This window comes from Podarcis muralis, chromosome 1 (genome assembly GCF_964188315.1).
Source record: "Podarcis muralis chromosome 1, rPodMur119.hap1.1, whole genome shotgun sequence".
NCBI classification, from domain to species: Eukaryota; Metazoa; Chordata; class Lepidosauria; order Squamata; family Lacertidae; genus Podarcis; species Podarcis muralis.
Window position 1 is genome coordinate 76,411,809 of NC_135655.1, and position 15,615 is coordinate 76,427,423.

The 15,615-nt window shown below is 44.9% G+C and overlaps 1 protein-coding gene across 2 annotated transcripts in view; it reads right to left on the bottom strand.

Annotated features, from left to right (window-relative positions):
- The window catches only part of CD151 (CD151 molecule (Raph blood group)), a 41,248-nt gene that overhangs the window by 11,010 nt on the left and 14,623 nt on the right, over positions 1 to 15,615 (bottom strand). For both annotated transcript variants that reach the window (XM_028734908.2, XM_028734918.2), the window contains exons 2-4: positions 9,153 to 9,254; positions 8,333 to 8,524; positions 3,765 to 3,839 (exon numbers count right to left, since the gene is read on the bottom strand). In XM_028734908.2, coding sequence (XP_028590741.1) covers positions 3,765 to 3,839; positions 8,333 to 8,524; positions 9,153 to 9,236 — 351 coding nt within the window. In that variant the 5' untranslated portion in view covers positions 9,237 to 9,254. The remainder of the gene's footprint in view (positions 1 to 3,764; positions 3,840 to 8,332; positions 8,525 to 9,152; positions 9,255 to 15,615) is intronic.

The window sequence follows — 15,615 nt, forward strand, 5'->3', positions numbered from 1 at the left end:
GGATGGAAAGAAAATATGAGTAACATCCTTCTTCGACATAGCTCTCTGTATGATAACCAACACAAAACTGCACCCAGAATGACTCAATAGTTCCCTGGTCCAATTTTACAAGATAAATAAATTTGGGAAACAAAGGCGAGATGGAGAGTTGCAGAGTGTTAGGCAAGTGGGTTGCTCGAGAGCAGGGATAGGAAGCCTGTGGCTCACCAGATGTAGCAGGACTAGAACTCACAACTTCCTGGCCAGTGGCCATGTAGGCCAGGACTAATGGAAGATCACATCCCGGCTCTAGAGAATCCCCAAGCTCTAAATAAACACAGGCAGATGCAACAAGCCTTTCTTCCCTTTTGCCTAGGTAGATCACAATCTGCTGGTGAGATCTGAGTGATCGGCAAGAATTCTGACTTCCAATCCTTTAACAATAGGAATGACACACTCCCCTTCTCCCCTCTAAATTAGGCTGCTGAGATGAAGAAAGCTGCAGGAGGGGAACCAGCAGTTGATTTATGTCCAACTGGACTGTGAGCTTAGTTCTGCTACTGAAAACAATTCCTGAGTGAAAGTATTCCAATCATGTTCTACTAGAATTGCACTGCCAGTATTTTGCTCCAGATGGTGGACCTTGGGTGTCTTCTAAAAAGCCAAATACACGTCCCACAATCCTGTAGTATGGCTGCTTCTAGCCTAAGCTTATTTTCTAATATTTTCTGTAAAATAAACAAGCATCCCACTTCACTTGAATTCTAGCTTGTTTTATGGCACTGGGGCTCCACTGGCTTGGGCCCAAGCACCTGGGCTTGACTGGATTCATGGGACAGGCTATCAGCAACCCCAGTACTTTTGAAAGTAGAGCTCTGCAGTTGTCACCATGAACTACATTTTCTCTCATGCATGCACTTCACCACTGGTGAATGAAATGGAAAGTTCCATCAAACTCTTACTACAATGTACATAGAAACAACAAAGCTGCCTTATACTATGGACTTGTCTAGCTAACTACCTGTCAACCCTGATTGGCTACATATCTGTAGGATCTTGAGCAGAGATCTCTCTCAGCCCAACCCATGGAGATCTTTTAACTGCAAATGTCAGTAACTCAGCCCAGAGACCTTTCAGCATCTAAAGAAAATGCTCTACCACAGAAGCACTTGGGGGGGGGGGGAGCAGATGCCCCAGGAAACAAAGCAAGGGTTTTTGCATCAAAATACAGCAGTGATACATCCTTAAATTCCACTTGTACAAGGTAAACATATCAAAGGAGTGACTAGAGCATCATTTGTTTGCCAGACTAGTGCTTTGATTTGAACCCAAATGATATGAGGCTTTATAGATGAATAATTCACACAAATACAAGGGGGAAAGGTTTGCTGGCACCAAAAGCAAAATTAGAGAGAGAGAGACTCAATTAGCAGATGCCTTCCAGGAAAAACAAAATAAATTACCTGTGGGCTCATAAGAAAGAACTGCAGCGTGGAACAAAGGCAGCAAAAGCAAATACACAGAGTTTTATAAGCATATTGGGGGAAAGGGAAGCAAGGAGGGGAAAATAAGAGGAAGAATCACAAAAGACAAAGTTCATTCAACCCTAGATATAAGGGAAAAGGAGGCTTGCAAGGAGGGCATGGCAGACAGAAGAAACAGAGGCTTGCAAAACAAGTAGGATCCACACAAACACTGGTGTCCCTCCCAAAACTACAAATCCCAGCATGCCATGCTCACTTGCTTGCATTATCAAAGCCAATCCCATGCATTCCTGAAATAGCATTTTAAATTAGCTCATCCTTCCTGGGAAGCTGATTGGATAACCATCCTAAGAGCTAATGATTCCTCAGACAGCTTTTGAAAAAGAAAGCTTCCTCTCTTTGAAAAAATGTTTGGCCTGTTCTATGCTGGATGATTTCTGTCCACATGAAGTTGTGATTAGGAATTGTTCAAGGCAGTCTATTAAACAATTTCCATGCAGACCTGGATAAAGGAGTTAGCTTCATTTTACCTTACCCATTAAATAAATAAGATGCAACAAAATCGCTGCAAAGGTGTCTTCTCAGAGGCTATGGGGTGGGGGGAACAGACTATAAAAACCCCATCTAGAACAGCCACCCCACCCCACCTGGTGCCCTCCAGATGTTTTAGACTACAACTTCCATCCTTGATAACCTCTGGCCACGCTGGCTGGGGATGACTGGAGCTGTAGTTCAGCAAGATCTGGAGAGCACCAGGTTGGGAACAGCTGATCTATGCAAAGCTGGTGGCAGCTTATGAAAGCATGTGGCCGAGGAGATCAAGCTTTGTTGAAATGCACACATCCGTTTTATAAAAGGATATGTGTGAAGACCTGAGTTACAGTGTTCTGTCACACACCTATCTTCCCATTGCCTTTGGGCCACCAGATCTGTATACTTGTAGCTGAATGCTGACATCAGAATCGTTTAAACAAAATATGGATGATCCTGAGGAAGTTGGTGCATGTAGACCTCTTATTTTCCCCATTGAGCTTTTCTGGGTTTAGGCACACTTATTTATGCAATAGGAAGGTTCTACAGTAACAACAGCTTTTTGCTAGTAAGGGGGGAATCTTCAGCACAAGCAATCAGACTGTTAGTCCATTTCATACTAATGTGACAACGGAAAAGAGAGAAAGAGGCAATGCAAAGGGAAATTTGTATTCCAAGCACAGGTGCAGCAGCTAGCCAGATGCTTTGTTAGAGGGTATTTTCACACATCAAGACACTTTTTCTGGATCAACTCAATGCTGATCTATTTCATGCAGTATTAAATTGGCAAACTCATACACAATTCATAGGCAAATACCATTTCGGGTGGCAGTGGTAGTTTTTTTAAATAAAAAAAATCAAACTGATATAAATCACTGGGTGATATCGTACAGAGACATACTCAAAGTAGACCCACGAAATGGTTTTTTGGGGGGTTTTTTTACACATAGAATTATTTTTGTTGACGTTTCTCACTGTGAAATGGCTTCAACATATTTTATGGGAAGTGATTCATAAAGGGAATCAAATAAATAAATACATTGCTGCACCACAAAACAGGCTCTGCTTGGGCCAATGTTGTATACGAATGCATGCAAATAATATTTGAAATGAAAGTAAGTTTTTTTTATATACCAGAGGAAGGTACCGGGAGAGAAAAAAGGTAGGACGAGATGGGCTCATAACACACCTTTAAATTGAACTCTCAGCAGTCACACAATACGGGCCTGCTATTCTAGGACACTTAAATATCTCTTGTAGACCCACCCTCACCCCATCAGTTCAGGGTATCGGTGGCCTTGGTCTGGGGCATCACTCATCTCTGCAACAGACATGTTCATAGGGATTTGAAGAGCCTCTGCCCGCAGCAGGCTTCTTTCACCTGTGATGTTGCCACCGCTGTCACTATAGGGCTGGCTGGGATTGGGCATGGGAGTATGAAGGGAAACCACAGCAGAATGACAGGTGGGGCTGTGCAGAGCGAAAGGAGAACCAGTGTGACATAGCAATGAGGAGTTCAAATCCCCGCTCAGCCATGAAGCTCACTGGGTTGTTGTGAGGATAAAATGGGGAGAACCTTGTACACCCCCTTGAAGGAGAAGGTAGTATATAAGTGTAAGAAACAAACAAACAAACAAACAAACACGTGCATGCTTTTTTATGACAAACACCAGGACACTTGTGAGAAGTGAAAGGCAATGGTGTGAGAACCCTGGAAAATACAGTCTGTCAACCTGAGGGGCTCTTTGCTAATTATTAGTGGCTGCTTACCTGCTGGTAGTAGATATAGGCCAGGATTCCAGCAATTACCTCAAGCAGGAAGATGCACAGCAGCAATATAAAATACTGCAAAAAAAAGCAAAATGACATGTGTTAGAATAGACCAGAGCATAATGTCACCACCGGTGAAAGGCAGCCCTATGCAAATCTTTGAGGAAATGCTCAAAGCTAGCAAATCGATTCCACTCCCCCCCTAAGAAACATAGACTGGCAAAACAAGCAGAGGTGGGTGCCAACGCTTGAAAGCCCAGAGAATGGGCAGCACGGAATGGGGAAAGTAACTTGCTGGGATCCAGTGGCACAGCTAGAGATGAAATGTTGGGTTCAGTAGATTCAGCAACAAAAACCAGTGTAGTTAACACATGAAGCTGCCTTACGCTGACTCAAGTCCACCCAGCCTAGCATGGTCTACTCAGATATGCAACGGATCTCCACAGGCGCCTTTCGTACTCCTGCTACCTGTAACACTTTTAACTGGAAATACCAGGGATTGAGCCTCGAATATTCCTGCATGCAAAGCACGAGTGACTGATCCTCGGTTTTCACAGCTGTGGTTCCTACTTCTCTCCTGCCAACGCCACTTGTCTTGAAATGCAAGCCCTCCAAAGCGACATCATTAGGAGCTCATCACAAGCTTGTTAGGGGGCGGTGGAATGCTTCCTTGGTAAGGGCAGGGAGGGTTTCAGAATAGCTGGACTTCTTGCAGGGAGGGCTCTCCCAAGTGGGCAAGAGTCAGCAACATGCCTGCAGCAGCACAGGGGCAGCTTCCGGAACTTTGGACTGAACCGTCAAAGAATAAAACCAAGCACAGGGTGCAACACAGAAGAGTTTCCCTGCCCAAATTGCTCAGAGACCCCTAAAGCGGACCATTCCGCTGACAACCAACCCAGAACTTGAGCAAGGCTTCGATCGTTCAGAACTCATGACACATTACATCACTAAGCTTATGACAGTCTGAGCTGTACATGTACCGTCAGCAACAGAATTAGAATGAATACAATGGGAGAAATCTGAAATGTATTTGCTTGGAAACTCTTTGTATACAAGTATCAGCCACCGCCATTATGGTACTTAAAGGTAAAGGTACCACTGCCCGTACGGGCCAGTCTTGACAGACTCTAGGGTTGTGCTCCCCTCAAGAGGCCGGGAGCCAGCGCTGTCCGCAGACACTTCCGGGTCACGTGGCCAGCATGACAAGCTGCATCTGGCAAGCCAGCGCAGCACACGGAATGCCGTTTACCTTCCCGCTGGTAAGCGGTCCCTATTTATCTACTTGCACCCGAAGGTGCTTTCGAACTGCTAGGTTGGCAGGCGCTGGGACCGAACGACGGGAGCGCACCCCACTGCGGGGATTTGAACCACCGACCTTTCGATCGGCAAGTCCTAGGCGCTGAGGCTTTAACCCACAGCGCCACCCGCGTCCCTGTATTATGGTACTTAGCCACACACAATTACTGATAATGTGTTTTTTGGTATTGCAGTTTTAGTGACACGGGTGCTACATACACCACAACCTCTTCTATTGGCTATAATAGACTACTTTTTACAAGCCCATTTCAGCAGCCAGCAGGATCCCTGCAAGTCCCAGGGGAGACTTCTGCAGCACCATGCAGGCAAACCCTGACTTAGGACACCCAAAGGCCATCCTGCAAATCCCTTGCCATTGGAGTTAAGGCGGGTAGTGGCTAGGCAAGGATCTTCTCAGTTGTGGTCCCCTATCTCACAGAGTGTTTCCAACCGTTGGAAAACTTATGAAGTTCTATGCTGCTCTTGAAAAGTTTTTTTAAAGACCAGCATGTGTGTTTTTTATGCTCCTTAATAACTGCCTTTCAATCTTTCATATGAGGGATTTAATTTTCTTATTTACTTCCTTTGCTAGCCGCCCTGGAAATACACACTAGTGAAGGTCATAGCATAAATGTTATTTAACTGAACAGTAAAAGTTAGAAGGGTTTCTCTGCCTGGCAGTCTTCAGTCTGTGAGCACACTGCATCAGCCATTCACTCACCCCACAAAGTGTTGCTGAAGCCTCAGACCAACTGCATGCTTGGACAAGGTATCCCTTTCGTACCATGAGAATGAGTAACCTAGAAGCGCTCTGGCTAACCAAAATGGGAGACTGAAATTGAACAGAAACACACCTTAACCCAAGAGACTGCTTTCTTTCTTTCTTTTTGGAGACAAGTCAGGTAGAGCTACTGACATCATCCCTTTGTCCAGCTTGTACATTAAGGAAAGAGGAAACAATCAACTAAGGAGCTGGAAAGTTGTAATTTCCAGTGCTTGTGTTCTCACATTGTCCCCTTTGAAAGTACACTCCTCCTCCCACAACCAGACCACTGAGGAGATATATCTATATTTCTCCAATGGCAGAATGATTAGGGCTGATAGAAAAGTCCAGATTTAAAACAGCACAGCTGTAAGACCTCTAATATATATAGAGGCACGTTTCTTCTTTAAGAGGTGAGGTTGGAGCAGGAAGACAGAATCCATCAGAGTTCCTATTAGTCAAAGAGAGCTGCCTTTGGGGCAGGGAGGGGATGATACTCCACAACTGGGAAGGAAGATCAGTTAAATATCCTATGTGAATCATCTACTGGAGTACCTCCAAAATAAAGTTTTATGGAAGTCATATGATCTGAGTTGGAGGGGTGGGGGAGGAGAGAGAGAGACCCCACACTTTCTAATTCAGTGGGCCATCTACATACAATCATCATTATAAAGGAATATCTTCTAGCTTTCAATCATTATGGCTATAAAATAACACAACCGACACATCACTCCTCAAACTTTCATTCATCATGATGATCCACAAAGACTATCCTTACATATGACATTCTGTACTGAGCATCAAGATTAAGACATTGAAAGAAACTGGGGTTACCTGGTGCAAAGTGGCCCTCTAGACTTGTGAAAATTTGCTTGGGGTATGGCAGCCCATACCCCAAGTATACCCCAAGTATTGGGGTATAGTTAAAGCCATGGTTTTCCCAGTAGTGATGTATGGAAGTGAGAGCTGGACCATCAAGAAGGCTGATCGTCGAAGAATTGATGCTTTTGAATTATGGTGCTGGAGAAGACTCTTGAGAGTCCCATGGACTGCAAGAAGATCAAACGCATCCATTCTTAAGGAAATCAGCCCTGAGTGCTCACTGGAAGGACAGATCGTGAAGCTGAGGCTCCAATACTTTGGCCACCTCATGAGAAGAGAATACTCCCTGGAGAAGACCCTGATGTTGGGAAAGATGGAGGGCACAAGGAGAAGGGGGCGACAGAGGACGAGATGGTTGGATAGTGTTTTCGAGGTTACCAGCATGAGTTTGACCAAACTGCAGGAGGTAGTGGAGGACAGAGGTGCCTGGCGTGCTCTGGTCCATGGGGTCACGAAGAGTCGGACACGACTAAACGACTAAACAACAACAAAAACAACAACAACAACATGGCAGCCCTTGCCAATCTGGTGCCTTCCCTCCAGCTGCATTGGACTACAGTTCCCATGGTGGTGACTGGGGCTGATGGGAGTTGTAGTCCAACGCAGCTGGAGGGAAGGCGCCAAGCTGACGAAGGCTGGGATATGGGCTTAAGCTCAGGATTGGCAGAAGCCTTTGAGCCAACTCTGCCTGGCTGGCCACAAAGTGTTTGTTGTGCATGCTGCTTAACTAAACCGGAGGCCAAGAGACAGGCGACAATAGATCTGTCACAACCAGCCACTCAGGGGAGGGGAGAATGGCAACAAAAGGCTCTTTTGTTCCCAAGAGACAATCATTAGTTTTCTGTGGCAAAACAACAAAAAAGGACTGTACCAAATTTTTCATCTGTAATTGCTGGCTTGGAAAGACAGAAACAAAAAGGGAGAAGTCTTCCGCACACTGGGCCATTGTGTGCCTGCCAAGAGGGATTGGTATGGTCTACAGGCCATGTCAGCTCCAGTATCATCACAAGCCATGAGAAATACCACTTCAGAAATATCATAGCACTTTCTTTGTCCTTACTGTACAGTGTCCCTGCGAAAGAGGCCTCCGCCTCACACCTTCCTTTTTCATGGCTGCTCTGGCAGAGAACGCGTCCATTTCCCAGCCCCACCAACACATTTAGTTGGAGCAAGCCTACTTTTCACATTATACTCTAACACACTTTCTGCAACACAGGTATTCCTATTGATGTCAGAAAGAGGAGCATATGAAGGATCTCATAGGAACACAGGAAGATGCCTTACACAAGTCTAGCCATGCCTCTGAACACTAGTTGCTGGAAACTGCAGGTGGGCAGAATGCTTAGATCCCGCTTGTGGGCTTCCCAGAAGCATCTGGCTGGGATGCTGGGCTCGATGGACCACTGGCCTGATCCAACAGGGGTTATGTTCACTGGTCCATCTAGTTCAGTATTGCAGACACTGATTGGCAGTAGCTTCCCAAGGGCTGAATTAGTGGTGGGTCTCCCCACCCAAACATTTCTCTCTTTCTGTCTTAACCCCTATTTCCCTGCTACAATTTACCATGGCTCTCCGTGTCGATCCCTGCCTACACTGAGTTCTTCCCACTTGCTCAAAGAACACTCACCACTCTCAGGAGGCTCCGCTGCTCCCTGAATGTAGCACAGCAGCCCAAGATGCCAGTGATCATGACCACAACGCCTGCCACCACCAGGATGTAGGCTGTTGCCATGTATGTATTGGACTGCAGGAGGCTTATGTAATCGCTCTTTTCAGCCAGGGTCCAGATGCCCACTGCCATCACGGCTCCACCTGCCAGCTTAAGAGAGAAAGGAAGATAATGAGTTAAATGCAGCTGGGGTAGAGAAAACATGAGGCACCATTTTCTAGCAGGACTACCTATTGCTTCATCAGTGGTGGTTCACCAAGGCCTGATTCAGGGTCCCTTGGCAGAGGGGCTTCTGCTGATCTCAATGAGGATGTAAGTTCAAGTGAAGCACCTTTTCACTCTTATCCTTGCCTATCACACTGCTTTAAAGATTTCTAATGGTCACTTTTGAGGGAAGCTATGGGAAGAGTAGAATAAAGAAAGGCCTATCTATGTGTGGAGGGCCTCCAGCCCTCCTGGAACTTACCACTTCAGAAGGCAATCTGGGGATAACCCAGTGGAATGCTCCCCTATGGCTATGCCATCAACACCCCATCTTCAGAAAGCTATCAGGGAGAAGTTCTAACCTTGCACTCACCTCAATGTGGCTGTGCTTTTTGTGAAATAAAGGAGCAGCTAGAAGCTAAGCTCCAACTATCTGCTAATTTTGGAGCAGACTGGCTGTTCTCTTTAAATCATGCAGAAGAGCATTAAAAGTCTATCCTAATCGCCCCATTGCTCCAGGATACTCCCAAATTCACAGCACAAATCAGCAAAATTGCTAAAGCTGGCTCCTTACCCAGAAAAAGAAGTTGAAGATGAAGAGGAGGTATTTGAGACAGATGGTCCCACATGTTTCCTTGTTTTCAGAGTAGTCACGCATTGTCGCAATTTAGCAGGGCTGTGGAAAAGATTCAAGAAAAGGGAAGACTTCCGTTAGAAAACCCTTTCCCCCTTTGACACTCAATGTGCAACTGTCAACTGGCTTTCTTCTGTATTCAACCACCACTCTTAACAGGCATTGCCAAGATGTAACTTAAGAAACACATAAGGGGAAAGACATGGCTGGTAATACTGCAAGCCCACCCTGTCAGTTCCAGGACAGGTCAATGGAAGCTGCTTTGTACCCAGTCAGACCACTGGTTCATCTGTTGTCTACACTGACCAGAAGTGGGTCTCCAGGGACTGACCCTGGAGGAACCTTCTGCATGCAAAACAGATGCTTTACCACTCAGCTACAGCCCTTTCCCTACTATTACCTCTGGTGTTAAGATCACTATGTGCCAGGGCACATCTCTACCAATCTATGGCTCCCTGCTGATACTAGCAGGCATGTAGTCATATGGCCAAGTCTTCTTCAAGGAAGACTGGGTTCAGGCTATCCAAGATTTCATAAGCCAGAAATGGGGAAACCTGTTGTCTTCCTGATGTTGTTGGACTACAACTCCCCTCAACCCTGACAACTGGCCAAGCTGGCCGGGGTTGATGGGAATCCAGAGACATCCAGAGAGCCACAGGCCCCCCATCCCTGTTATAAGTTTTCACTAGCACCTTGGATTGTGCTGGAAAACCACAAAAACCCAGAGCAGAGGCATATGAGAAATCATCTTGCTCAGGTTCCCCTAATGACGCAGAGCTAGAAACAGCAGCCCACTCCTGGATTTCATGTGCAGTTAAGTGTTTGGTGCAGAGAAGTTTTCCCTTTTTTCCTCCCTCACATGATTTGGAAGCTATGTGACCTCCTCAGGAATTGGTACGTGACACTGGGGGCAGGAGGAGATTCCCAGAATGGGAATATTTCCATGTCTGAGCCATCTCAGTCTGTCCCTTTTACCCAATTATGCAAGGAAAGTTTTATTCTTTTTCTCTTAGGATATGTGACAGCATAGCTGGCAGCAAGCAGGGTTCACAAGCAAAGGGGAGAGGCTGAGAGATGACAGCATACATCCAAGATAGTAAAAGGGAGAGAACAACAAGGCTCCTTCCTTGGCTTCCTGACAGCCCAGTCTTCATGAGAAATTACCGCACAGCTCTGCCAAAACATAAAAAGGAGCTTCAGAGGCATCCATTTGTCCTCAAAGATCCCACTCTCATCCACTGCTCCCCCACCACCACCACTCGGGATATACTGCTTGTATAAGATGAGAGATTTACTGTCCCCAGGACAAAAAACAAAATCCTTTTGTTTATCTATACATAGAACAGATTATATCAACAATTGAAACAGACATACGTGCTACAAAAATAAACTGGCTTTGCTGTCATGATTCCCTCCCCCCCTCCCCAAAAAAACCAGGATCCTAGCAACTACAGTTTTCCCTGTCTGGCACTTTGACTGGCTTTCATGTTCTGCTGCTTGCTCATGGTCCAACTCTACCCCACCTCTGTTTGGATGATCAGAAACCTGTTCATCCTCACCCTGTAGGGATGATTCATCCTGAAATGGACACCCTCCCATTTCCGTGGGCTTTCCCCCCCAAGGGTCTGTTTAAGAGATGCTCCCAAGGGTCTGTTTAAGAGATGCTCTGCAACCTTTTTGATGTTAAGCACCAGGCATCTGGTTCCATTCTGGTTCAAGCAGAGGATCCCCTCTCAGTGGTACAGGCCCAGCTTATCCCAAAACATTCCCCAATGCCCCAAACACCTTAATCTTTCTCCCTATGTAACCATCTCATCTAAACCATCTCATCTACACATAGAGACAGCTCAGTTTCACTTAACTAACTCACCCTGCACATGGAACAGGATGGCATTTCAGAGAAAGCTACCACCTCAGAAGTTGCAGTCTTCAATGTTACCTTCCAGTTCTGCACAACTACAGTTCTCCTTCTCATTGGTGCAGACCTGCTCACACAAACACTGACTTCCTCCTCTGCACAATCTAACAGGCTATCTTAACTATGGGTGGCGCCTATAACCTTCATCTCAGAAGGCAAGTTGCCATCCGGTCTACAAACCTCTCACAAACCCAGCTCTTCATGGATACAATTATGATTGAATTGCCCCCTACTCCCTGGAGGTACATACGCAGTGCAAGGATGACTTCCATTACCTTCATACAGTATGGATAAATGCATGTCCCAGTCCCAGAAGGATGCAAAATTTCCGCTCATAATCCTAGAAACCCAGGGTCATTCAGTGAAGCCGAATGGTGATGGATTTAGGACAGATCAACACACATTGATGGTCACCAACTTGGATGGCCTTCGAAGGAGATTAGATAAATTCACTGAGGATAAGACTATCAATGGCTGCAAGTAGTGATGCCTGTATATTACATCCAGTACCAGAGGCAGTAAATCTCTGAAAACCAGCTTCTGGGAACACAAGAGGGAGATTGCTATGGTGGTGAGTGTCCTGTTTCTACACTTCCAATTGGCATCTAGTTGGCTACTGTTGAGAAACAGAACGTTAGGCTAGATAGGCCTGTGGCTCTTCTTGTGGTTAGCAGGAGAAATGGCTGCGAGTTCAGCCCTGACAGAAGTTTTCTATTAAGCAAAAAGTTCCAAGCATTGCAACCTTTCCGCACAGGGCAATTGTTTCATCTCCTTGGATCATTTTGGTTGGTTGACCTTTTTCTGAACGAGAGTCTGTACCTCTCCTCGCCCCTGCAGAATGCTGAGAAGGATTGCAGTTTGCTGGGCTGATTCCAGATCAGTGCAGCAGAGGCCACATCTATGATGAGATGTACCATCATAGTGCATGAATCAGTTCTTTCAACCCTTGTATGGACATGTCACAGCTGGAAGAAGTTGGAAGCATCATGTTAAATATGAAACAAGACACCCAAAAGTAAATGCCTACCAGCTGCTTCAAAGTATTATATTTCCATTTTAAAGCTGCACTCAACTGCACATTAACCATGTTCTCATATTTTCTCTCCCAGTGAGGGACAGCATTTAGCTATGCATGACTCTGATCCAACATGCTTAAAATATATGGGCAGCTTGACTAGACTTCTGTGTGTACATAATAAACAGAATTTGAAGTTTTTGGGTTCTGATTAATGCTCATTGAACTGGTCTATTGGCCAATGTGCATTATCACATGTTCTTCCATGAAGCTCTTAAAGCTACATGGGATATTGTTAGTCCCATCCCCATCTTGCATAGCACTGCTAGTAAAGCAAACAAGATTGTGAAGAGGTGCTAAAAGAGGGCTCTCCCATCGATTTTAGTGCTGTAGTCGGAGAACAGCAGGAGGTTTATGAAGCATGCTGATTTATGGAGGACTGATGGCCAGTGAGTCATAGAACAATCATTGCTGTCTCCACTGGCCCTGGCTAGGAATAGTATCCCATTGAACGATGAGACTGTTCTTGCATTTAAATCAGCAACCCAAGGAAAGTACTACTGGAAATTAAACAAGCTATACAGACCATCCCACTTCACTGCTAGCATATTCTTTTCATTTCCATCAAGAAGAACGAATCAGTCTTTTCTACAGTGCTCTGGAAATGCAAAGTCAACACAACTCACAGGAACAGACTATTTAGCTCCAGAGCTGCATATATGCTGCACTAAAATTCCCACCCCAGAATTTTGTGTTCCAGTATGCTGCATTCCATTCCAAGGAAATCTGGGTTCTGCAACCTATGTGAATTAGGCAGATCCAGCAAATGATCATATTGCTTATTCTGCTTTTGCAAAACAAACAAACAAACAAACAAACAAAAACCCTCACCCCACTAACTGGAAAGCTTGCTCAGTCCCACCCCTCGAACTTCTTAGATTCAACATGACTGCCTATACATTTTCACAACGGTGGGGGCTAGAAATTTATCTTTAAAACAAGGGGAGTTGGAAAGGCGGGGTTTTGAAGGTGTGCTCTTATTTGCACTCAATAGAAATGTACTAGCCTACATTTGCAGAGCACACAAAATCCTTCACTGCACTCATAGTGTTGATCCAATCAAGGGCAAAGTTCAGGAAATCACTGCAAGTCCCCGCTTATCAGAAGAAAGGAGGCAAAGATCCCTTTAGCTTTAGGCACATTGCCTCAGTCCGAACACAGGAGATTGCAAGTTTAAAACCACCCAAGGCATTATTTCCCCCTTTCAATCAAGCCTAGCCCCGCCCCATCCCTGCCACGCCTTAATTCAAATAGCATTGCATCACTGTGCACACAAATCTGACTTCAAACACGAAGTGTAAAGCTGAAGAAGAAAATGGGATGAGCACTGGCACACTGGTTATGTGACAAGTCACCAGCTAGGCATAAAGGGGTGCTACCACAAAGTCAACTTTGCAACAAGACTGTCTTGGCACAACAGCTTGGTTACATCAACTGAAACACGGCAGTGAACCTATTAACTAAAAACTCAATTTGCACTTCACTTGTAGTTATACGAAATGGATGCCTAATATAATAATATTCTCCTCCAGCAGCCATAGGAAAGGAATGCCGCTATATCTTAAGGAGGGCTGTAAAAAAGAGGGGCGTGGTTGCAACTGGCAACTTTCAAATCTAGGCCTAGTGAGCTGTTTTACTTACAGAGAAAGGAAATTAGAATTGAACTACTATTAGGAGAAACTGCACCTCTCCCTCTTCAAAGGGTAAGGTGGCTCATCCTCAAATCAAACTTATGCTCAGTCTGAAAAACAGAAGTGCTCACGCTTAAGATAGTGGTTGACCCATGAGTCGAAAGCAGAATTTTCTGTGTGAGCCTCAGCACAGCATTTCAATCCATTTTTCATTTCTTTTTGCTTTTAACTTGTTATTAACTTGATATGATTTTATTGTTTGGCTTTATGTTTTTATATTGTTGCAAACATTTTTCTGATACAGCAGTATATAAATATTTTAATAAATCATTCTCTGCCTGCAACTTCAGGCTTGCAGGAAAAAGGAATCACAGAGTTGAAAGAGATCACAAAGGCCAGCAAACCCAACCGCATGCCAAGACATAGATGCCCACACATCAACCTACTGCTACAAAACCTCACTAGTGTGCCCAGACAAGCAGAGGCCAATGAAACTCCACAAAACTTAGGCAGTGTTTAGATTTGGGGTACTCTTTGGGTTCCACCCCTCTTTCTACACAGCCTGTGTTTCATTCTAAGACATTCTGTTCTCATTCACCATAATGAGTTATTAGCTGCGCAAGACCATGCAAAGCGTAACATGCAGAATTCTCTGGAGCTGTTTATACACATCTCAAGATGTTCTTTATTAGCAAGACTACAAAGATCCTGCAGGCAATGTCATCTTGTTACTTACAAATGCATACACAGAGAAGGAAATTATCGCAGTTCCTCATGCTCACCATCAGCTTTCCTGCTAATGAAAGCAGGCATGTAAGTCTTTTGGGGTCCTCATTCATCAGCTAAGCAAGGAAAAGGAATCAGAAAGGGAGTGAGATGCCCTTCTAAGTTCCTCCCAAAGCTCCCCTCTTCCCCTAGCATAGAAAAAGATCGCGTTTGGTAAGTTAAAGTAGGATTTACAAACTCTTCAAAGGTCAGGTTCATGTGCTTTTCCATATATCAGCCAGAAAACACAGGCAGTAAAACTTAGCTTGGTTATAGTGGTGAAAGTATAAATTATTGGGATAGGAATAGAAGAATGGCTTGGAGCAAACAGCTCATATCACGTTCCATGCTGAGCTTCTCAGGTAGACTGAAGGGGAACAACAGGTTTGATTACCTTCCACTCAAGGTGAGGGGGGGGAAGAGAATTAACCTAGCTAAGCCTGGCAGGACAGCTCACTCTATGGTATTAACCCCTTCATGTGCTAATTAGACTGGAGCATGTTGGTTCTAAGAGGCTGGTTATCCCACAAGATTTACCACTGGATTCCAATCTACCTTTTGTCCACCCATTTATACAGCAAATATGCATACACATATATTTTTAAGCATCTTTGTAACTCACAATGAACATTAGGCATGGGCAAGTGAGATAAAGTGATTCTTCCAAGCCACATACACAAAGCCTGTTACAAGGGTAGGGCCCAGCCCTCTCTCAACTGCTCTAACTCTCCAGTCACATACATTACACCCACTTTGGGGGCTCCTCCCCAAGTAATGTCAAGCATGCATATGCTCTGCAAAGCCATTTGCTCACACAATCATATAATTACAGACTATATACATCTATTGAGTCACACACATGTTGCCAGATACACTTGTCTCAACCTGTACAGGAACAAAGAAAGTAGGCCCTGAAGCTATTTCTGCTTTAACCTATCCTGAGTTTAGATCTAAACACTAAACAGGACCTTAGGAAACAAAGGCCAAGCAATCCTTACATTTCAACGGAAACAT